Source organism: Macaca fascicularis, chromosome 1 (assembly GCF_037993035.2).
Source record: "Macaca fascicularis isolate 582-1 chromosome 1, T2T-MFA8v1.1".
NCBI classification, from domain to species: domain Eukaryota; kingdom Metazoa; phylum Chordata; class Mammalia; order Primates; family Cercopithecidae; genus Macaca; species Macaca fascicularis.
Window position 1 is genome coordinate 99206249 of NC_088375.1, and position 24993 is coordinate 99231241.

Sequence of the window (24993 nt, forward strand, 5' to 3'; positions counted from 1 at the left end):
AGAACAGTAAATGCTTCAAACATAGTAGTTTTATTTATAATCTCAGTATTCTGCAGGATGTCTCTTTTATAGTTCCTATCTTAGTATGAAATTTTGGATTTACCAGTCACTTTCCTCTACAATAATAAATTCCTTGAGAACAAGGATTTTAGCTTATTTGTCTTTATACAGTCTATGGTAGCACAATGCCTGGTAACAGTAAGTGTTCAATGAACATTTACTGAATGAATAAACAATGAAGCAAAACAGAATAAAATTTTATCAGACAGAAGCTGACTAGCAAAAGAGATGGGACTTACAAGCAACTTATCTTTTTCTTTTTTCCCCTGAAAAAAATGTTGGATTACATGATATAAAAACCCATTTTGGAAATCTAACAGGAATCTTCTGGGCTGAACTCTTTAGGGCTTTATACAGGAAAGGTAGGAAATATATTTCTTTTTTCCTCCCATCAATAGCATACAGCTTCACATTCTGCTTTTGACTCTGATAACATGCCAGAATTCTACTAGTTACAGTATTACTTAGTTCTAAAAAACAGGCCTCACTTAAATAACTGGAGTTCATCTGTAGAACAGTAGTTACGCAGTACTACATGTTTGTGCAAAAGGAACATACTGGGGAGTACTAGAGAGGTACACACAAGGAATAAGGGTGATGCTGGCTCTGACTCATGCTCCTACTGTTTATTTATAGCTTCTTATTAATATGGGATTTGTTTTATTTGGCAAAAATACAAGATTTCAACTGACTGAGAGAGGAAGATGTAAGAAAATGCCTAAGCATAAAACTTCTACAGCCGAATAATAATCTGTAGCTCAGTGCTGTATCAACAGGCTCCCCAGGGGATAGTGCAAACTGAAACCACTCCAGAATTACAAATTTCATGAGCTGCAGACTTTACTGCTAAAAGTAAAGTAGTGGTTAACCAAAGATTTTATTCCTCTATAGACACCTCCATTTATAAATGCTAAATTCACTAATTGGAGTTAGATTTTTAGAGTAGTGTAACAAATATTTACGATGAGTTCCTAATTACTTTAAATAATTTTCACCAGCAACAAACAGTAAAAAGCAAATTTAAAAAGGGAAGCCAAAGAATTTATATGCTTCAAATAGAAACATTTCTCAATGTTAATTTAAAATGACTCCCTGCCTTCTTACTCTGATGTTGCTTTTCAACACTTAAACCAATATTTTATTATATACTTATCTGTGTATTTGTTTAGCATCTGTCTCTAGAATGTGGGCTCTGGAAAAGCAAGGGCTTGTTTGCTTTGCTCATTGCTGGAGTCCTTGTAGTGATAACAGCCGGGAACATAATGGTTATTCAGTAAATATCTCGTTGGACTAATGACAGAAAATTATTAAATTTCTTAATCCAATTCTTTGAGGATAATTGCAGTTAGAAGAGCTTTTTCTTTAAAAAAAAAACTATAAAAGTGAGGTAATTATTCAGATAGTCACACTTAGTATGAATAAAGTTGTTTTGGATAATAAAATCAACTCCTAAAAGTTTTGAGGAAGAAAACTCTAAAGTTATTTCACATTTATGTTTTCTCCTAAAGATCAACAAATGCTATTCATTTAAAAAATGTTAGTGTTTTTGTATTTATCACTGCCATTCGTATTCTTAAAGCAGAGGTGTTTGTTTCAAAATGAAAGTAAGATTCACATTTTGGTAGATGGAAAATATGCCTTCCCAGCTTTGTATTTTAAAATCAGGTCAACTGCACAAAACTGTAGTAAAATAAAAATAAAACCAATTTAATCTGGACCTTTTTGGTTCTAGTAAGTATTTTACCTAAGGAGACACTATATTCTCCCTAATCTAAGCTGAAAACAAAATTGGTCAAATAATCCTAGGGGGAGAATGGCTTTCAAATAACCAGCAACCACATATGCACAGAAATTCTGTTGACTATTTCTCTTTGCATGATAGAGTATTATACATACATATTTTAATGAAAAACAAGATAAACTTTTAAAAGCTGACCCAAAAGCCTCAGATCTAAGTGAAGTTGCTTCATCAGAATAGACCTGAACTATTTTATAATGTGAATTCAAATTATCTTAATTTCCTTATGTTTTTAACAACCTGTGGATTCCTATTATATATAAAAATGTCACATGACAGGCTTCAACTGAAAATGAGAAACAAGGAATAGCGACGTTATACAATTACATCTATTAACAATTATAGAACTTACGCTGATATAATTTTTTAATCTATATATGTTTTTTATATGTGTGTGTGTGTGTGTTTTAATGCTTCTAAAAAAACAATAAAGACTGCTTTTATGCTACACGTGAAAATAATGTTTATTACATCTTGTGAATGAACCCATGACATAGTCATGTGGCTCCTATGTAATATCAATATGAAAACGTCAGATTAAAGGCTACTTTCTTTACAGTTATCAACTGATGTCACTAAATCCATCCAAATGAATGAGATGTAGTCAATGTGAATAAACCCTAAAAGTAGCTGAAAACCTGGTGTCTGCTGTTACTCAGTTTTCTGACTGTAATCTAAGTCTCTAGTTCTATAGACATCACATGAAATGGGCATTGAATTAGAATCAATACAGGAAATATTTAAAAGAACTCAAAAGTCACTTTTGCTAAAGATTATTAGAAGATATTATATATACTATTGAGAGAAAGTCTAGCTACCTTTCTGTTTGAAAGAGCTCTTCTTTTCAAGTTTCTGATTCTCTTTCTACAAAATGGAAAAGGGGTAAGTCTAAATTATCTAAGTCTAACCTTCATAAATAAACCCGGTTAGATAATGAATGGTAATGTAATGATACCGTGCAACACTCTTGCAGTTTTAACACTCTTTTGAAACATGCCAATTTTCTGTCTGTTTATGGGTGATAAGGAAGATAATAGCATTAAAATGAATCTTTCTGGGGAGCTGGGGGAAAGAATGATTTTGCTAAATCTAATGAAAACAAACTCCTCTCCCCTTGTCATATCCATTTATGGGTACTGTGCCAGTACTGAACTTATTATTTCATTTAAAACTCTCAACAACCCAGGAAGAGATAACTATTAATATTACTATATTAGAGATAAGGACACTGAAAATTAAAACCAAGACTTGTCTGACTCCAAAGCCTGATTTTCTACAAAAAAAAAAAAAAAAAGGAAAGAAAAAAGCTGTATCAACCTCCACTAAAACTTAATTTCTCCACTAAACTAAAAAGTATGGGTGATTCTACTCACAGCTAAGTGGAAAAACTTTTTTTCTTATTTCTAAATAAGACTGCACAACACTACAGCATAAACTATTCCTGTGCTGTTTTTATATTCTTTAAGCCAATGCATAGAGTATGTATATGTGTATACATGCATAATATATATAATTTTAGAAGATTTACTCTAGAGTCTAATTCTGAAGCTCTTCTTTACCAAATTAAGGAAAACAAACTACTAATAGATTAGCCCAGAAGTAGTAGCTTTTCTTATAAGAGGCTTATTTTTAGTTCTTTGTTCATTTTTCAGTGTATTTCCTATCATTGTGACTATATAGGCACATATTATGTGTTTGTCTCATCTGGTCTCCAGAATTTTGGTTTGGCAATATCTTCTGCTACCCATTACACTTTTGCTATAATTATCTACAGTATATGTTATGTTTCCAAAGAGTATATAAATAACATTTCATTGGTTAAGTATAAAGACTGGAAATTTGAGGTTGAAGTCCAATCATAGGATACTGTTTTAAGAAGTTCCAGCAAAATGTGCAACCTAACAGAGTCAAGGATAACGCAAAGAAAACTGACAGTCTGGTATAACCTATTTAACTTGGCTTTGCTTTAATTCTTCCTTTAAAAGCTATTAGATGAAAACACAGCATTGAATATCATACAATACTGGATATCCACACACACAAAATGAACTTTGATATACACCTTGTACATATACAGAAATTAATTCAAAATGGATCATACTCCTAAATGTAAAACCTAAAATTGTAAGACTTTTAGAAAAAAAAAAATGAGAAAATATTTGTGACCTTTAGTTAGGCAAATATTTCTTAAAACCACAAAAACACAGTCCATAAAATAAAAAGCTGACATACTGGACTTAATCAAAATTAAGAATTTCTGCCCTTTGAAGAACACTAAAAAGGAAATTTAAATACAAGCAAAAAACTGGGAGAAAATATTTACAAGTCATGTATTTGGTAAGGGACTTGTATGTAGAATACATAAAGAACTCGCAAAGCTTCCAGATTGCTGAACATGAGGAGGTGCCTGGAAGGTAGCCTACTTGGAGAGGCTATGGAAGCTCCACACCCCTTACACATAGCTTGCCCTATGCATCTCTTCCATTGGGCTATTCATCTGTATCCTTTGTTAATCATAATAAGCCAGTAAACATAAACGCTTGCTTTCATGAAGCAAGTTGCCATGTTGTGAGCTGCCGTATTAAGAGGCCCATGTGGCAGGAACTGAGGGGAATCTCCAATTGAGCAAATAACAGAGACCCTCAGTCCGGCATCCCACAAGGAGCTGAATTCTACCAACAATCATGTGAACTTATGAGTGGAACATTCCCCAGTAAAACCTTGAGATGCGACTGCAGCCCTAGCCAAGACTGTGGTTGTTACTTTCAGATGAAACCCTGGAATAGAAGACCCAGCAAATCTATGCCTGGACTCCTGACCCATAGAAACTGTGAGATAATAAATGTGTGTGTTTTAAGCTGCTAAACAAAACAAAACAACACACACACAAAATCCTCAAAATGACATCTCAATCATTAGAAAATAACCCAATAAAAAATGGGGAAAGATTTGAACAGACCCTTCACCAAAGATGATTTATGGATGGCAAATAAGCACATAAAAAAATGGTCAATATTAATAGTCATTAGTGAAACGCAAATTAAAATCACAATGAGTTACCACTACATACCTCTATTAGAATGGCTAAAAGTAAAAAGATAGGCTATTTCAAGTGTTGCCAGGGATGTGGAGGCACTGCAACTCTTATTCCCACTGGTGGGAACGTAAAATGGTACAACCACTTGTACCAAAGTAGTTCGGTAGTTTCTTAAAAAGCTAAACATATGCCTACTATATAACCTAGCCATCCCACTCCTAGGTATTTACACAAGAGAAGTGAGTGCATATGTCCCTACAAAGACATGTACACAAATAGTCATGGTCGCTTTGCTTGTAGTAGCGAACAGTAGAAGGTGAATGTATTAGTAAATTGTGCTATGTCCCTACACCAGAATATTAGCAGTAAAGAAATGAACTACTGATACAAGCAACCCATGGATTAATCTCAAAATAATTCTGCTGGAAGGAAAATATATATAAATTAAGATCCCTTTATATACAATTTTTAAAACTATAAACTAATTTGTAGTAACAGAAAGATCAGTTGCCTGGTGAGAGGGCAGGGAAAAATTACAAAGGGGCATGAGAAACAAAACTTTTGGGACTGATGGGGATGCTGATGATTTTGAGGATGGTGATGATTTCACCTATATAAGTATATACATATATATACACACACACATACATATCAAACATAAAATGTGGAGTTAAATATGTGCAGTTTATCATATGTCAATTATACCTCAATAAAGCTATTAAAAAATGAATCTTCACCTTAAAAGAACACACATGACATTGCATAGCACATAAAATTTCACTATCAATTTTAATTTTGAAACTATGTTAAATAATAAATCTTTGTTTCATATAACAGAAAATTAGATTCAAACCAGCCACTCAAGACAGAAATCTGAACACAAGGATTTTATTCCTGTATACAGACAATTAGTCTTCCAAGTGGTATAGTTCCCTGATTGCTATAAAGGGCAGCTCCTCAGAAAGTAGTAAGGTCAGATACCCAAGATAAGCACTAAATGTTCAAATATTCCTGAATATAGCAGCACAAAATTGAAGTTTATTTATTTTAAAAATGATAAATGACATGCCAAATAAAAACAAAATGGTATTATTAAGTTGCATCTACAAATTCTTATAAAATTTCTAGCTACCAATAGCTAGAACTGAAGAAAGGTGTTAGGGAAGAGAAGAGGGTGAGGAAAGAGAGGGATGATACTTTTCTTCACAGCATTTCAAAGTGTTTAAAAAAAAAAAAAAGAAATTTCAAAGATGCCTGATGATGTCAGCAGAAATAAAAGCTGCTGCATAAAGATATAATAATACAGTGTGACTATCATACCTTCTAAGATATTTTTATCCCCTGGAGCTATTATGCAATAGCTTTAAGTAAGGTATTTGCAGAGCAGGCAGGTCTTAGCTTAGCTGTTAGGTCTCCATGAAGACCTCCTTGCATAGGACAGCCCCTCCAAGATTGGTTAATGTGTGCTCTTTCGACACCCTATACTTACCTTGTTCATCACAACCATCATACCATATTGTAATTAACTATATGTCTTTCATTCTTTAGATTACAAACTCCCTGAGTACAAGGGCTGTGTCTTTATTAATCAACTGTAACTCTACACCTGGCATTTCATTGCAGAGATTTGACTTTAAAGCATACTGCACATTGACACCCACCAAGGCCTCACAATCCAAATGTCTCTGGTAGGCTCACTATCCCATTGACCAAGACAACTACTTCATACTTGTGCCTCTCTGCTTAAATCTCCTATACCTCCTCCAATATCCTTACTTTCAGCTGATGACATCAGTTGAGATGTCCTTCACTGGGAAAACAGAAACTGTTAGAAGTGTCTTCTCTTTATCTTCCTGGAACCTAAGGTCCTATCTATGAACTCATCATGCCTCTACCATGATGTCCTGCCTTACTAGCAAAGGGCCATCCTTCCACCTGTTATGTGAATTCCACCCTTTTGCCCCTTCTCAAGGACTTCAATTCTCTTTTAACATTGCTTTCTTCCTATCTATGGTTTCACTCCTTTAAAATATATAATTGATATCTAGAGTTTGAAAATAAGACAAAACCCTACCTTTTCTCTATTTTCTTTTATAGGCAAACATTTTTAAATAGCTATGCTGTTCTCACATCCTTACTAATTAATCCATCTTTAACTTTCATGTCATCACTAAAAGGCTCTTGTCAAGTATATCAGTGACTTTCATGTTGACATATCCAGTGAAAACTAATCCTTCATCTTATCTAATGTCTCACCAGTATTCAAGAATAAACCACTCCTTCCCTCTTCAGAAGTCTCTTCTCTTGGTTTTCTCCCTATTTGCTGACTGCTCTTATTTCGTCTCCTTTGCTGCTCTCATCCTTCTCCAATTCAAAATCTAATTTGGTCCTGAACCCTCCTCTTTCTATATATTCTCTTCCTTGATGATTCCATTATTCCCATGTAAATCCATGAGATAATGTATATAAGCTGACCAGGCGCGGTGGCTCATGCCTGTAATCACAACACTCTGGGAGGGGAGGCAGAGGTGGGTGGATCACTTAAGGTTGGGAGTTCGAGACCAGCCTGGCCGACATAGTGAAACCCTATCTCTACTAAAAAATACAAAACTTAGTCAGGTGTTGTAATCCCAGCTTCTCAGGAGGCTGAGGCAGGAGGATCATTTGAACCCAGGAGGCAGAGGTTGCAGTGGGCTGAGATCACACCATTGCACTCCAGCCTGGGAGACGGAATGAGACTCTACTTCTAAATAAATAAATAAATGTGTATAAGCTAACAATTCTTAATTCCTCCTCTTAGCTCAGATCTATCCTCTCTTGAGTCCCAGATTCACAGAGTCAATTGCACACATTCCTTTGAATGTCTCACAGATATTTCAAATTTAAATGTATCCAAAAATAACTCCCCACATTTATACCAAACATATTACCTTGCCCTCCAAATATTTTTATCTTAGTAAATGGTAGTCCTTTCTACCTAGTAATTCAAGACAGAAATCTGAACACATCTAATATATGTCCAATTCTCACTAAATCTATCCACAAAATGTATTTAGAATCCATTAATCACTTCGCTGCCATCATTTTGCCAGAGCTACTGAAAAAGCCTTCTAATTGGTATCTCTGCTCTCTCTGCTTCTACTATTAATATATCTCGCTCAAATGCATTGTCCATGTAGCAGTGAACATCTTCTACGAACTAAATCATTCATGTTATTCTGCTGCTTAAATCCCTTCGCTGGCCCTGAGAATAAAACCGAAACTACTTACTACAGCTCATAAGGCTTTGTAGATCTAGCCCCTTCCAATCTCCCAAACCTCGTTTTCATTATTCATCCCGCATCCCATTCACTAGTCTTCTGTCACATTGGTTTTCTTTCAGTGCCTCAAATAAACCTCTTTCCTGTCTTACTTAACTGCCTTTATATGCCCTTTCCTCTGCCTGGAATCCTTGAATTCCCCCTGTGTTTGAGATATCAGCTAAATGTCACTGTCTCAGGAGAGCATCCTTGTTATTCTCTGAGTCCATTGTGTGTTTTCATGATAATACTTATTATACCTGTCAATTATTTTGCTAGTTTATCTGGTTAGCAACAACTAAACCATTAAGTTCCCTGAGCACAGAGACTATGTATTATTTATCACTGGAATCCATGCTCCTTGCATATCCTCAGAATACTCAGTACATACTTTCTGAAAAAGTATTTTCTGAGTGCATGAAAAACTAAACCTTAAGAGAAACAAGCCTCCTATGATCTAGTAGTAGAATAATGGAGAAAGTTATGAAACACATTATTATGGAGCTCAGTTATATGGACTCCACTACTAAAACTTCTATCTAAATACAACAAAGAGGAATGAATACTTTGTTTTGTTCTATAATATTATTTTTTAAAGTTTTTTGAAAAGTTTTCTAAATTTTTAATCTAAAACTTCTTAAATTTTAATATTTCATATAAAAATCTATTACATACTTTTCTTATATTTAAGAATGAATTGTTGGCTTAAAAGATGGGAGATTAGAAAACTTGCCTCCTTCAAGACAGGAATGCCCTCTCTCACCACTCCTGTTCAACATAGTGTTGAAAGTTCTGGCCAGGGCAATCAGGCAGGAGAAAGAAATAAAGGGTATTCAATTAGGAAAAGAGGAAGTCAAATTGTCCTTGTTTGCAGATGACATGATTGTATATTTAGAAAACTCCGTCGTCTCAGCCCAAAATCGCCCTAAGCTGATAAGCAACTTCAGCAAAGTCTCAGGATACAAAATCAATGTGCAAAAATCACAAGCATTCCTATACACCAATAACAAACAGAGAGCCAAATCATGAGTGAACTCCTATTCACAATTGCTTCAAAGAGAATAAAATACCTAGGAATTCAACTTACAAGGGATGTGAAAGACCACTTCAAGGAGAACTACAAACCACTGCTCAATGAAATAAAAGAAGACACAAACAAATGGAAGAACATTCCATGCCCATGGATAGGAAGAATCAATATCGTAAAAATGGCCATACTGCCCAAAGTATTTGTAGATTCAATGCCATCCCCATCAAGCTACCAATGACTTTCTTCACAGAATTGGAAAAAACTACTTTAAAGTTCATATGGAACCAAAAAAGAGCCTGCATTGCCAAGTCAATCCTAAGCCAAAAGAACAAAGCTGGAGGCATCACACTACCTGACTTCAAACTATACTACAAGGCTACAGTAACCAAAACAGCATGGTACTGGTACCAAAACAGAGATAGTGACCAATGGAACAGAACAGAGCCCTCAGAAATAATACCACATATCTACAACCGTCTGATCTTTGACAAACCTGACAAAAACAATAAATGGGGAAAGGATTCCCTATTTAATAAATGGTGCTGGGAAAACTGGCTAGCCATATGTAGAAAGCTGAAACTGGATCCCTTCCTTACACCTTATACAAAAATTAATTCAAGATGGATTAGAGACTTAAATGTTAGACTTAAAACCATAAAAACCCTAAAAGAAAACCTAGGCAATACCATTCAGGACACAGGCATGGGCAATGACTTCATGTGTAAAACCCCAAAAGCAATGGCAACACAAGCCAAAATTGACAAATAGGATCTAATTAAAAAAAGAGCTTCTGCACAGCAAAAGAAACTACCATCAGAGTGAACAGGCAACCTACAGAACGGGAGAAATTTTTTACAATCTACCCATCTGACAAAGGGATAATATCCAGAATCTACAAAGAACTTAAACAAATTTACAAGAAAAAATCAACCCCATCAAAAAGTGGGCATAGGATATGAACAGGCACTTCTCAAAAGAAGACATTTATGCAGCCAACAGACACATGACAAAATGCTCATCATCACTCGCCATCAGAGAAATGCAAATCAAAACCACAACGAGATACCATCTCATACCAGTTAGAATGGCGATCAGTAAAGAGTCAGGAAACAACAGGTGCTGGAGAGGATGTGGAGAAATAGGAACACGTTTACACTGTTGTGACTGTAAACTAGCTCAACCACTGTGGAAGACAGTGTCGCAATTCCTCAAGGATCTAGCACTAGAAATACCATTTGACCCAGCCATCCCATTACTGGGTATATACCCAAAGGATTATAAATCATGCTGCTATAAAGACACATGCACACATATGTTTATTGTGGCACTATTCACAACAGCAAAGACTTGGAACCAACCCAAATGTCCATCAATGACAGACTGGATTAAGAAAATGTGGCACATATACACCATAGAATACTATGCAGCCATAAAAAAGGATGAGTTCGTATCCTTTGTAGGGACACAGATGAAGCTGGAAACCATCATTCTCAGCAAACTATCGCAAGAACAGAAAACCAAACACCACGTGTTCTCACTTATAGGCGGGAACTGAACAATGAGAACACTTGGACACAGGAAGGGGAACATCACACACCCAGGCCTGTTGTGGGGTGGGAAGAAGGGGGAGGGATAGCATTAGAAGATATACCTAACGTAAATGACGAATTAATGGGTGCAGCACACCAACATGGCACATGTATACATATGTAACAAACCTGCACGTTGTGCACATGTACCCTAGAACTTAAAGTATAATAAAAAAGAAAAAAGAAAAAGAAAACTTGCCTCCTTAACCCGCAACTATAATGTCTACATATAAGATACAGAAAAAGACAAAACTGATATATTTGAGAATTTTATGACTCATGGAAAGGTGGAATCTAGCAAAGAAACTAGTTGAAATTGTTAATAAAAAATGACCATATGTTGAAAGTCATCTTTCTCTTGTTTCAGAGGTATGAATAATCTATCTTCTTATCTCTTATGCAACAAAATCTTTCAAATACTATAATGGTGCCAATTAAGTTGTGATGTCATTCTGAGACCAATCATGTAGACAAAGAAAAAGGAACTGGATATTTTAAACACACATGTGATGAATCCTCTAAAAAAAAATTGTTACAGCTTTTCATACTGGAAATGAAAAGACCATGGAAGTATCCTACACTGTAAGTTATTAATATAGCTTAATGACTGAAAAAGTACATATAATAGCTGAGAGACTAATAAAATTATGGATAATCGACCTTGCTCAATGTCTGCTGAAAAGTCAGTATAAGATATCATGGCACTTTCCAACCATACGTTAATTCATCAAATTACACTTAGCTGCAAACATGAAGGCTGAGTTAGTATCTCAACTACAGAATTGTGCTTTTGTTTTACAAGTGGAAGAACCTATAGACTTTATGTTTTGCTTATATTTATTCAGTATGAGCCCCAAGTAATCAACAACAAAGACCTTTTATAGGAATGCTTGGCAACAAACACTAACAGTACTGAAATATTTGGTGTTGAATAACTTTCCTAAATCTCATCATTTATTTTGAAACAACTATGTTGATACCAATGACGCAAAAGCAATGATGGTGTCCTAGCATGAATTAAGACAGCAGCACCAAACTGTATTATACAGTTCATCGTATTACTGCCCTATGGTCATATACATGCACATACCATACACAGTCAATTTCATTGAATGAAGTCTTTGATGAAGCAATAAAAGTTATTAATTTATGAAATCTTGACCCTTAAGTAGCTGTCTTTTAATATTCTGTATGACAAAATGGGAAATACACACAAAACATTTCTGCCGCATATCAAAGTACAATTGTTGTCTAGGGGAAAACCACTTGTGTAACTGAGTTGTGAGCTGCACTAGCTACTTTCTTCATGGAACACCACTTTTACTTGAAAGACTGACTGATAAACTATAGTTGTTTAGCCTTGTGTATCTGATAGATATGTCTTGAAAATAAATTAAGTGAATCTACCACTTCAAGGAAAACTGACATATTTTTTAACAATGATAAAATTTGAACCTTTGAGTGAAAACTAGAATTTTGGAAAACTTATATCTGCCACCATGAACTGCTCATAATACTTAATGACTTTTCTGATAAGATTTGTGATAGTATTAAAGAATGTGACATTTTAATATATAATAAAATGTGTCAACATTTGGAAGACCTGCATAACTCAGTGAACCAGTATCTTCAAATGGCCAATGTATAATGTAACAAAACCTTGCATAGGTAAAAGATTCATTCAAAGTGCAAGATCAACCAATGGATTTTAATTTCAGATAACTAAAAGTTCATAGATTTGGCTTCCATGTTGCAACTAACCTTTAAGAAACTACCTCTTGTTGCATTTTGGCGTAGCATCAAAGAATACCCACAATTATCTGAAAGGCTTTTAAAACAGTCCTTCCTTTCCAACTATATCTCTGTGTGAGGCTGGATTTTCTTCATATATTTTGCCCAAAAAGAACAGATATAAGAATCTAGCTGGTTTCTACTAAGCCAATCATTAAAGAGGTTTTTCTTAATGTTAAAAAAAAAAAAATGGGCCGGGTGCGGTGGCTCAAGCCTGTAATCCCAGCACTTTGGGAGGCCGAGACGGGCGGATCACAAGGTCAGGAGATCGAGACCATCCTGGCTAACACGGTGAAACCCCATCTCTACTAAAAAATACAAAAAACTAGCCGGGCGAGGTGACGGGCTCCTGTAGTCCCAGCTACTCGGGAGGCTGAGGCAGGAGAATGGCGTGAACCCGGCAGGCGGAGCTTGCAGTGAGCTGAGATCCGGCCACTGCACTCCAGCCTGGGCGACAGAGCAAGACTCCATCTCAAAAAAAAAAAAAAAAAATGCTAGTCTTCTCATTTTCTTTGAAAACATAAAGGAATTTGGAAACCAAAAAGTTTGAGAACCACTGATTTAAGGATCTCCACTCTCTTATCGCTCAGTTTGGTTTTGCACCTGATGGCAAAATAGAAGCCTGAAAGGTTAGGGTCAAATATGTAGAAAACAAGGGAATGGATAGATAGACGGATAAGCAAACATACCTACATACATCAGAAAATGTCTGCCTACATGGCTGTGGCTTAGATTATCCTCATTCCAAAGTCAAAGAAAAATTATTATTTTTACTGTATATCATTCTCTCTAGTTCACATTGTTCATACCTCTACTAGAATAGATATTCAAAAGCTGCTAATTCAAAGCACATTTTGGGGGTAGAATTCAACTAACCTCTTTAAGGAACTTCAAAGTAAGTATGTGACACTGACCCTCTCCAAGACAGACTCATTTGTAACAGAATAAAAGTTATTGAACTTCTATTCAATAAAAAATGGAATCAGAAAAGAAATAGCTGTAAAATGTAAACTGAGTAACAGTTTACATGTAACTGTTAACTATTACATGTAAACTGTTTATTCTGTATGATATATTTTAGTTTAATTTTTCAAGATTTATTTTAAGGCAAATTATAATCAGACAGAGACGACTCCAAATAAATTATTCAAAAGATAGTTTATGTCAGATTTAGCAATTTGACAAGCTTACCTTAAATTCACTCCATACATGAAATAAGCACTCTGCAGGGGACAGTCTCATCCTTCTAGGACATCACAGACACATTATAGACAGGCATGTTATACATAAGGAGCTTATTCAGTCTGGGGCTTATTCATTCCAGAGGTTAAAATGATAGCACAATCTGTTTAGCACCCTAACTGAAAAATAATCCTTTCTGTCCATGTACTACCAAGATCAGTATTTCAACTTTGAAACACAGAGAAATTCTTACTGGGTATATAATTTCCCTCATGCAAAATGGCACTTAAGACTTTTTAAAATGCATTTGAATTCACTCATTTTCAAAGACTGATCTCTAGACTTAAACATGAGACACAGATGGTCCTGATAGTAATACTCAGTAAACTGGACTATCACGATTTCTTTATCACATTACAGTGACTATATAAACTAATTGAAAATATAGTATCAAACTGATGGATTTGGTATCTAATTAATTTGTTCATTTATTCATTCAATATTTATTGAATACCTGCTACATGCCTGATATGCCATGTACTGGGAACAGAGTCATGACTAAGACACACAGGGTTCTTGCCCTCAGGGTACTTATAGCCTGTCAGGGGAAACAGACATTAAACAATCGTATAATTATTATTTAGTTAGATACTATACTCCTATTCTCAGCCAATCATCCATCTTGCAGGCTTCCAGTGTGATGCCCATATTATGAATTGGATGTCTCCTGAAAGCCTACCCATAATAAGATCTTTATAGAAGATTAGCAGCAATGTGTTGAAATAAATATCACACAATTATCAGTCTTAAGATTTTTCAGGAAAACACTGTCAGTGTTTAGATTGGTGTCAAAAGTTAAAATATTAAGAGTCCAAAATGAACAAATCACTGTATATAGGAGAGGGAAGGAAATGACATGAGTGTTTCAGACCTTGGTCCTGAGTTAGATCATAAGTCATCAATTTTTCCTAATTATAATAATTGCTTCCTCCATAATTAAGTTTTATGACATCATCAGAAAGGTTATACCAAATTTTATGTAGGCTACTTTGCTAGTTTTCTAATTTAATACAAGAAAAAATTATAAAACCATTTACATATAAGTTAAATGAGAAACAGTCCTATCAACTTTAACATTTTGAAAACTCTTTACCATTATTAAAAACCAGCTTCGTATTTAAGATTTAAAAGACTTTTGATATCTCAAGGAGTACTTTAAATATGATTTTATTCTTCAAAAATCTGGTTTCAATTCCATACACTCTTTTATTTCTTTTCTGTAGTCCTACTGCAAATAAACAAAAACTGTTCAACTTTCTCCATGCTTTTACTTTAAACAGAAAACAATACAGAGGAGGAACAAACAATGACTTGTTTATTTTCCTTTAGAACATCTGTCAAGCATAAAACATAAACTCTATTCTTATATGTATATAAACTAACTACAATAGTCCCTATTTACCTTATATCCTATCTTTATATCTCTCCTGTCCTTAACACAAACACATACACACACACTCTTAGTTCTCTTCTCCTTATCTATATCTAGGATATCTCCACCTCCTTCCAGTGTCAAATTTACCAAACCATTGTTTTTCTTTCCCATTCTCTTCTACCTCTACTCTGGATTCTGTTCTGATTACTCTACAATAAACGTAATCTCAAGTTACCAATGATTTTTATGTTTACACAAGACAAATGAGTTTCTTTCATTTCTCATTCTCAGGGAGCTCTATAACATCTGATACCACTGACAGCCTCCTTTTCTGAACTCTTCTTCCTTGACTTCCATGTTTTAAAATAACATAAACAAGTTGATTTATTTTCCTTCATCTGTACTCTTCCAATTATCCTATATTTCTAATAATTTCCTCTGTGTTTCCCTGATGGCTCTTGTTCCTCCCACACTATTACTTTGAGTAACATGTGGCTTGGTTTTCCACAGGGCTTTATCTTGGTCTCTGGAAAATGATCCTGAAACAACTCAAAATATGTTTTGAAAAGAGAGATCAATGGAATTAAACTCCAAGTTGACTACCTTCAAAGATATGATATTTGGATATCTTAAATAGGCAATAGAGGGAAATGATCAAGAACATAGACTCTGGAGCCAGACTTTCTTGGTTAAATTCTGACTCTACCATTTCTAAACTGTGTCACAATGGATAAAGTTGTTTTTTCATTTCTACAGCTGACTTTTTCTTCCTTTTTTTAAATCTTTCTTATTGGAGTTCACAATGGACACAATTGCCTCAGGTTCTTCAACTGTAAAATGATGATAATTGCACCTATCTCAGGAATATTATAAACATTAAAGGTTGTCGTATTGTGTACTGTGTAAGTGTTATTAAATAAATTACAAAACTGCCAGCTATTCAAAAAACAAACTAATTTATAGCCCCACCTTGTAACTTCACATTTTGTTGTTTTTGTTATGGTTGTTTTTCAAAACTCTTAAAATATACTGACTCCACTGGATTGAATCACTTAGTAACTTCAAAGAGTTTAAAGCAATACTACAGCTTTCTAACAGGAAAGTGTGCACATACACAAACACACAGAAGAAAACTATAGATTTCTGGAGCCAGAAAGAAAAAAGCAAATCTACACTAACTTTATCACTTAACATATAAGGAAACTGAAGATGAGAGGTACTGAGTGATTTCTCTAAAGTCACATAGCAGATGTCACTGAGTGGCAAAATTGGGGCTAGAATGCAGGTCCCTAGGGTCTGTACCTATGAGTTGTTTAAAATGTATTTTTTTTCCTCACATATTCATGATGTGAAGAAATGTTCTTCCTGGGAAAGCAGTTCTGCTTTGGGGAAATATTTTCTTCCCTCATCACAAAAAATTTGATGAGAACTTTAAGCTATCAATCATTAAATCCTACCTTTTTTTTTTCCTTTTTTTAACTTTTATTTTAAGTTCAAACAAACATGTGCAGGTTTGTTTTATAGGTAAACTCGTGTCACAGGGGTTTGTTGTACAGATTATTTTGTCACCCAGATAGTAAGCCTAGTTACTCGATAGTTATTTTTTCTGCTCCTCTCCCACCTCCCACCCTTTTTTCAATGTAACTTTAGAAGTCTTTCAGGAATTATTCTATTCCAAAGCTAAAAGTCCACCCACACCAAAGCTATATATTCTTAAAATTTTCATTGCTATCCAAGTCACTGAAGTAATTTTAAACATTCATTGAGAAAAATATCCTCCTTTGTTTCTGCAAACCCCACCTCTAGTAATCTTTTGAAGAGTAGGACATAAAAAATAAGGGTAAACGGCACAAATATACAGTTAGTGGTCTGAGTAGTCAACATTTATTTAGGACTTACTCTGCACAGCCTGCAATGCATTGCAATACATCTTGTAAAAGACAAAACAGAATGAATAGACTTTATCCCTGCCCAGAGAAAGCATACAACCTAAAAGGGGGAGATTAAACAAATGCATATGAAAAACACATTTTACAATAATAAGATTACCAAATAGCGCAAGCAAATAAGAACAGTTGAAAAGTTACCAAGACTCGGATGGATCTGCCCACCATTCTGAGAATTTTGAAGACTTCATATTATTCTTGAGTTACAAATTCTCTGTTTGTGGCTATATACAAGTTTAGTTACAGACTATTGAACAATCATTTCTCAAACATAAAGCAAGTTACTTTAGACTTTGTGTTTGAAAAGTGTAAGAAAAAAAAATTTTTTATGTTAGCTGGCAATGTTATAGAGACAAAGAATAAATAGTTAAATTCTCTAAAACCACACAACAGTAATTCACATTTAACAAGGAGTTTGAGATCAAATGCTTCTGTTCTCAAAGACCTAGCATGCCACGTACAGAAAACATAATAAAATGTATTTACACACACACAAATCCCACTCTTTTCAATGAGAAGCTCTAGAATATCAATAATTAAAACAGCTTCTATTTTTGCTAAACTACTTCCTTTTTAAGACAAAGCAAAGACATTTCTTTTCCACCATGTTGGAAATTTCAGATATTGTTTTAAAAAGAAACCAGAAACTTTCAAGGCCTATTTATTCTATTTCCTGACTTGAAATCTGAAGCTATATTATAATATTTCAAACCATTATATTATTCTCCAGCATTATGAAAACATAATCTAATAAAGTACTTAATCTATAATCAGGTAATTAACAAACAAAAACTTTTTGAAGTTGTGTAATGAATCTGCCAAAACTGTCCAGCAGATTTGTCAATGAAATATCTTGCTTTTGGAGAGTTGGATTAATTTGTTATTTACATACGCTGTAATGTATCTAGAAGTACCAGATATAAAGAAAAAAGTACCACAATGTAAAGAAAAAAAAAATCACTTTATTAAATTAGAATCCATTAATTATTGCCCTAGTTCTAATGCTTACCATTTTTGTATCCTTAGATAAGCTACTTAACCTCTCTTTGCTTCAGCTTTTTCAGCCATAAAATTGGACTAAGAATACTTATGTGATTATATGTAAGGAATTTCTAAGATTATGCACGTGAAAGAGGTTTGTAAACTACAAAGGTAGTTTACATTAAAGTGTTAATATTTGTATATAATAAAGTGAAACAGAAAATGGACATATAAAAAGAACATTATTGGTATAATGATTAAATAAATCTAGGTTAAGTTTATTAACCTAGGGTACTCAGTCAACTCTGCTCTATTTTTGTATAATGTGTTTTAGACCTGAATGAGAATATATTTTAAAGTTAAAAATTAATTTTAAAAAGCCTTCTAAAAGATTTTTTAAAACATCTCTCTTCTGAGATAAGACCCTTTTCTAAAATTCAAGTATCTTTCCAAACTCATCTATTCACACTGTTTTCCAGCTAGAATTTGGCTGAAAGGCCATGAAAGTGGAGATAAGAAAGTGGCCAAACTCCAAGATCCATGTGTACGCTCAAGTTTTGAGGTCTTAGGAACAAAAGAAGGAGCTGTACCCTTTTGAAGTAGACTTTATAAACTAATTTCCTTTGATACTAAAGAAATTCCTCCTGCCTCTGAAGATTTTATATATATACATATAATTGTACATAGAATTTTTATATATGCATATAAACTAAACATAAATTTCTAAGAAATAAATAACAGGCATTAAGAAAATATGCCATTCTTCATGTTTTAGGTATTAATCTAGGTACGAAGGTATAAAATATCATTGCTATTTTTGAAACTCGTTTTTACGCCCATCTGTGGGACTAAACCTCTGGCAAACATTTTGAACAAATAACATCACCAGTCAACCTTTTTTTTGCAATAATTACAGTATTTCCTACAATGTTTCCAAAGTTTCAAGTTTCTGGCTCCTACTGCTTGACTTTGTACAAATAGTAGAATCCATCCCTTCTCCAAAAAAAGAAATCAGTTAGGTCTAACAAAAATCTACTCCAAATTGCTCCCAACAAATAATTTTAAATAAAGATGCAAGTACCTCAAAGTTCTACTTACTGACATAGAAAGCTACACCCAGGTGAGTTATTTAGCTTTACAGCTTAGATTCAGAGACAATAATAAGCTGATCATATCTGGCTAGTGCAAACTATAAATGGACAAAACAGAGATCATCTCTAACTAAACTTTCTACTGGAGTTCAGCACAGCTTATATTACTTCTCAGATCAGTAAAATAGATTCCAATTTCTTTAAGCAAAACAATGTAAAAAAAATACCTTTTAAATGATTATGAAAAACAACAAACTTCCATCACTGTGACTTCTCTCAATGGATCACGTCTAAAAGCATTCTGCTCAGTAAGCACTCAGTGGTAGGCATCGCTGAGTGTCGGGGGTGGTCACAGAAGCATACGATATTTACTGCCTGCAAAAGGCTTATCATATAGATGAGAAGATGGGCCTTTTAGATCAAACAATTAGGAAGCAATACAAGAAAGAATTTAATGCACACTTACTAAAAATGGGGGGGAAAATAATAATAATTAAAAAAACAGGTTTGTGGTATAATAGTGTATGAAGCTCCCAGCACCTGCCACAATCATTTCCTCAGAAGAGCAGCCCCACGTTCTTCCTTCTGCATAAAGCTGTTGGCTTACAAAGCAAGAGAATACATTTAATGAAGCCAACCCTATTTCACTTGTCACAAATGAATAACTATGGATCATAAGCCAAAGCTGCCATAGTAATTCTCTGCATAAGAGAACAGAACTACCCAATCAGATCTTTGTGTTTGAGGAGTATGAATCAGTAATGTGTAAAAAAGACTAACGTGGAATCACTGGAGCTGCTGTCAAATCAGAAATGACAATAAACCTATTCCAATTCTCCATGAAGACTAGTATATATTCCACCCTAGGAAGCACAAGCACAGAGGGATTATTTGGATTCTGAGCCAGTTTCTTGTGCTTCTTTAATCTCACGTATCTTACAACAAGTCCCTATTACTTAAGGTTACCCTTATAATCCATGCCATATATATGATAGTGTTAATAATTTTTAGAAGGGATCAGTAAGGGGTAAATACCCAAATATGGTACTATTGCTAGAATATATAAAATACCTGGAAAGAGAAGAGAAAGAGACGCCTCTCAGGCAGTCATATGGCTATAGCTCAGGTTCTTCTGTAATATTATGTATGTATTTGAAACTGATGAAAAGACACTTTACGTGTTTACTTACAATTTGAGACAGGTACTGAAAACAGAAAATGTAATAGAAATAAAAAATGTTCCCAAAGTAGGCATCCATCTCATTTGTAAAAGAAAAAATATTAAACAAGTAGAGATAATATGGCAAACTGACATTCATAGTCATCTGATTCAAAGAGAACCTGTTTTTAAGGAAAAACTGCCCCAGGAAGATATGCTTTTCCTATATATTAGTGGATGAGACAGCAACATGTAAGGATGGTATTTAAATGTGTATTGAAATAATAAATTAATATCATTTCCCCACCTTTCTTCTCAATGTTTCTTTTCTGCCCTTTTAAAATCATCTTCTTATTAACTTTACTTGAGCTTTCCTGAGTATTTGTTTCTGTCTTAGCTCTTGAATTCATTTTGTTATATTATTTAATCAACCTCCTCCCTCCCTCCCTAAATAGTCTATCATACAAAAGCATTTTTAAAAGAAGCATTATTGAGCCCAGGAGTTCAAGACCAGCCTGGGCAACAAAGTGAGACCCCATCTCTACAAAAAATAAATAAAAATTAGCTGGGTGTGGTGGCACTCTCCTGTAGTCCAAGATACTCTGGACGCTGACGCAGGAGAACTGTTTGAGCTCAGGAATTGGAGACTGAAGTGAACTATGATTGTACCACTGTACTCCATCCTGGGCAATAGAGACCTTGTCTCTTTAAAAAAAACAAAAAAACAAAAAAAACAAAAAGAGCATTAAACTTAATTGGATTTTTTCTTATTAATGTATCAGTTATTCTACACTCAAAGTGACTTGGAAGTTTGAGAAAAAGTTATTCCTCAACCTCCCTCTCCAAATCACACTAAAACAAACAAATCAAAGAGAGGAGGAAAAGGCAAAGTATTTACAGGAAAATAAGCTACAAATAACTAGAACTAAGCAAAGAAAGCAGAATAGGTTACTATGTTGGTGGTAAAAAACTCTTTAAGGAAAGTCAAAAGAACAGAAGCAGTTTGGACCTTTGTCTGAACTACTGGGATCATAAGCATTTTTTCTTGCTGAGCTATAACAGGAACTCAGTAGTTACCCAAGAGTGTGTCTGCTTTAGAGAAAATAATTTCAACAGCTCAACTGTAAAGAGATTAAAAGGTACAGGAATGCAGGGTGTGAGGGAGTGTCAATTTGGGAGAGAGTGGCTTAAATAACAGTACTAAACAGTCAATGGCTATTTCTACATTTATAGATATTAAAGTATTTTGTTAAATACATGTCCATTCATAAAATAAAATAACATGGCTTGCTTATTGGCTTCATTATAAATGTGTGGTTCATGCTAAGCTGAAACCTGGGGCTCTGGAATCTTCTTCTGAATTTCCAATGTAGTATCAACTACAGTAATTTCTGCCAATAAAATTAAGAACCTAAGTGGGAGAAAAAGTCTACATCCTTCTGCACAAGAAATGATGCCACTCACCTTTTTAATGAAACTGTTAGAATATTTTATATTGAAAGATGAAAGAGAAGACCAAGTATGAGGTAATTTATTATTTCATTTTCATTTCAGCAAGAGCAAAAAGAACAATCCAGGCATTTAAGAACTAAATTCCTGTCCCATAACATAGTTTACAGTCATCAACATAAAATTAACTTCCTTTTCCCTACTACTGAACCAAAACAAGAAAAAATAGAAAAGGATGTTGTCTAACTACTATTATCTAATTCAGTTCAGGTTTATCTTTACTCTCCCTTGATAGAAAACACCAAAATGTGATAAATCAGTAATTTGAAAATGAAAAATCCAAACAGAATGTTAGACATACTCCTAAAAGTATTTGTGTGAGAAACAGTCCTAAGAGTCTTCCTGAACATCAAGGGGTTGCCGGGGGAGTGGAATTCAATAATTTTCTAACAGCACTTTTATAGCAAACTAATGAGAAATCACTTTTTACAAATGCAAAAAAATGCAATGCATATATATTTTTTAAACCACCATTCATTGTCTTTTATAAAAATACAGTCCCTTTAAAGCTAGGATTGGTTGGGCACGGTGGCTCACACCTGTAATCCCAACACTCTGGGAGGCCGAGGCGGGTGGATCATGAGGTCAGAAGATCAAGACCATCCTGGCCAACATGGTGAAATCCCGTCTCTACTAAAAATACAAAAATTAGCCAGGTATGGTGGCATGCGGCTATAGTCTCAGCTACTCAGGAGGCTGAGGCAAGAGAATTGCTTGAACCTGGGAGGTGGAGGTTGTAGTGAGCCAAGATGGCGCCACTGCACTCCAGCCTGGGCAACAGAGAGAGACTCCATCTCAAAAGAAAAAAAAAAAAAGCTAGGATTGTTTTCTCTATAAAAAATACTTGTTTTCTTCCCTTAGAAAAACTGCACTAACCATGACTTCAATCCATGGCTTGACAAGTGTTACTTCTAATATCTGTTATACTGTTTTGATCAAATAATACAGTAGTTACCCTGAACCTCAGAAAAACTGTCTATTGAGTATGAAAAACATTCTTCTACAGTAACTTCCATAAAATACACTTCAACACAATCATTTTAACACCCAGCAGGTTTCTTCTTCACAGTGCTGAATCTTATTCTTAAAAGTTTACTTTTTTTCTCCTACTTTGAACATAATTATGTCAATAGTAAAGGAAATACTTTGTTTTCATAGATCAGTATAGTTGGAGCCTTGAGGGAAACACTGTTCTTAGCTGCCCCCTTGCTGCTGAAAAGAAACTTTGAGGCTTGTGCTGTATAGAAATATACCAGTTACATCTGAGAGAGTAAGGTGAACACAGGGAATTTTGTGAAAAGGCAGTGATCATGAGACGCTATGGCTAAAGTGTTCCAAATCGACAGAGCGAGACTCCGTCTCAAAAAAAAAAAAAAAAAATAACTGAAAATATATAAGATGTTTGATCTCCCTAGTTTTCAAGTATCAAAGTTCTCTGGTCCTAAAAACCTGAGCTGCTAGATATTTATACCTTAGGAAAAGAATTAACTAGTTAACTGAGAATTTCAGTGATAGTAAGTGGTAATAATCAGAGAACGAATTTGCTCATTCTACTGTTAGTATAGACACTCGTCCCCCTGTTTATGTAGGACTGGTTACAGAGCCGCCTGTGTATCCCCAAATCTGCACACACTCAAGTCCCACAGTTAGCCCTGTGGAATCTACATGTGTGAAAAGTTGGCCCTGCATATAAGTGAGTTTGGCATCCTGCTAAGGTTGAGAAAAATCCACATATAAATGGCCCTGCTTCATTCAAACTTGTGTTGTTCAAGGGTCAACTGTACTTACTTCTAACCACACCCAGTGTATTCTTAAAAAAAAAAAAAAAAGTCAGCTACTCAGTATCACTTGAGCCCAGGGGTTTGAGTCCAGCCTGGGCAACATAGTGAGATCCCTTCTTTTGTTTAAAAAAAGAGAGAAAGAAAAAACAGCTTGGGATAGAAACCACTACTGAGGAATTCTAATTCATTCATGTGCTCCTGGGTTAACATACAGCACTCTAACAGAGATATTCACATGGCAACTCTATGAAGAAACTATTTTCATTTTATAGAAAAAGTAGATGAAATATAAACAGCTATGCATTTTTTCCATTTAGCCTAATATTCATAACATTCAAAAGTGCTAGTATAAACATTTACTTTTACATAAGCTAACTGATTATCTAATGCACTCTTCACCAACCAAATGTTTAATTAAGAAGAGATAAAAGAGGAATAGAGAGTCTTAGGAACACAGATCCAAACATTCCACAATTAATAATCAGCCTATAATCCATCTCAAATCTACATTTCAGAAGTCTATTTCTCAATAATCAAATGGGAATTGGTTTAAAAGCCTAAATAGGAAAAGCCTAAATAGAATATTTTTATGTTTTTACTTTTTCTTTCGTTATAAACAGTATGGCTATCAGGATTACAAACAGTAAAAATCAACAAGTAGTTTATATTTCCTAAATATAAACTCATAGTCTGACACCAATTCCATGTTCATCTTTATAATACTCAACAGCTCAAAGTAAAGCATGTATTACAGTACCTAGACTGTTCCACTCACATAATTTATTTTATATTGCTTCCTATTTCTCACATCTTTGTGTTTTCCACAATATTCAGCCCAATGTCTTATGTACGGCAAGCACTCAATTCTTTCAAGATGAACTTACCCTTCGAAATGACACAACATAAAATGTGTCTCCCCTTCTGCGGATGGCTTCAAAAAAGTCTTGATAACTTCTGGGTGAAGCATAATACACTTGTAGCTCACTCCCTGAGTTCCTGCTAAAGTAAGAAAAATATAAGGTATTACTAAAATAAAAAGTTTCATGTCTTCCCAAAATACTTCCCATTCTAAGGCTGTGTCTGAATTCTAAGAATCTCTCTCAACCAAAATATTAGTTGCACTTTGGCAGTAATTTTTATAACAACATTTTGTAAAGCCCAAGGACCAGGATATTTTATAAGAACCCATTCACTAATGCTAAAATTCTGATTTCTGAATCAAGGCTCTAAAATGTACTAGATGGTCAAACACATTGCAAAGCATGTAAAAATAATGAAAGTATCAGAAAATAGAGAGATTTCTAC

At 34.5% G+C, this 24993-nt stretch overlaps 1 protein-coding gene across 8 annotated transcripts in view; it reads right to left on the reverse strand.

Moving 5' to 3' along the window:
- Positions 1-24993, reverse strand: part of ATF6 (activating transcription factor 6) — a 201741-nt gene that overhangs the window by 79443 nt on the left and 97305 nt on the right. For 7 of the 8 annotated variants that reach the window (XR_012434266.1, XR_012434259.1, XR_012434263.1 and 4 more), the window contains one exon: positions 24573-24687. Coding sequence is in view for 5 of the 8 variants with exons in the window: in XM_074038899.1 (XP_073895000.1) it covers positions 24573-24687 (115 nt within the window). In the remaining 3 variants the exon portion in view is untranslated. The remainder of the gene's footprint in view (positions 1-24572; positions 24688-24993) is intronic. The other variant, XM_065543092.1, reaches the window with a different exon arrangement.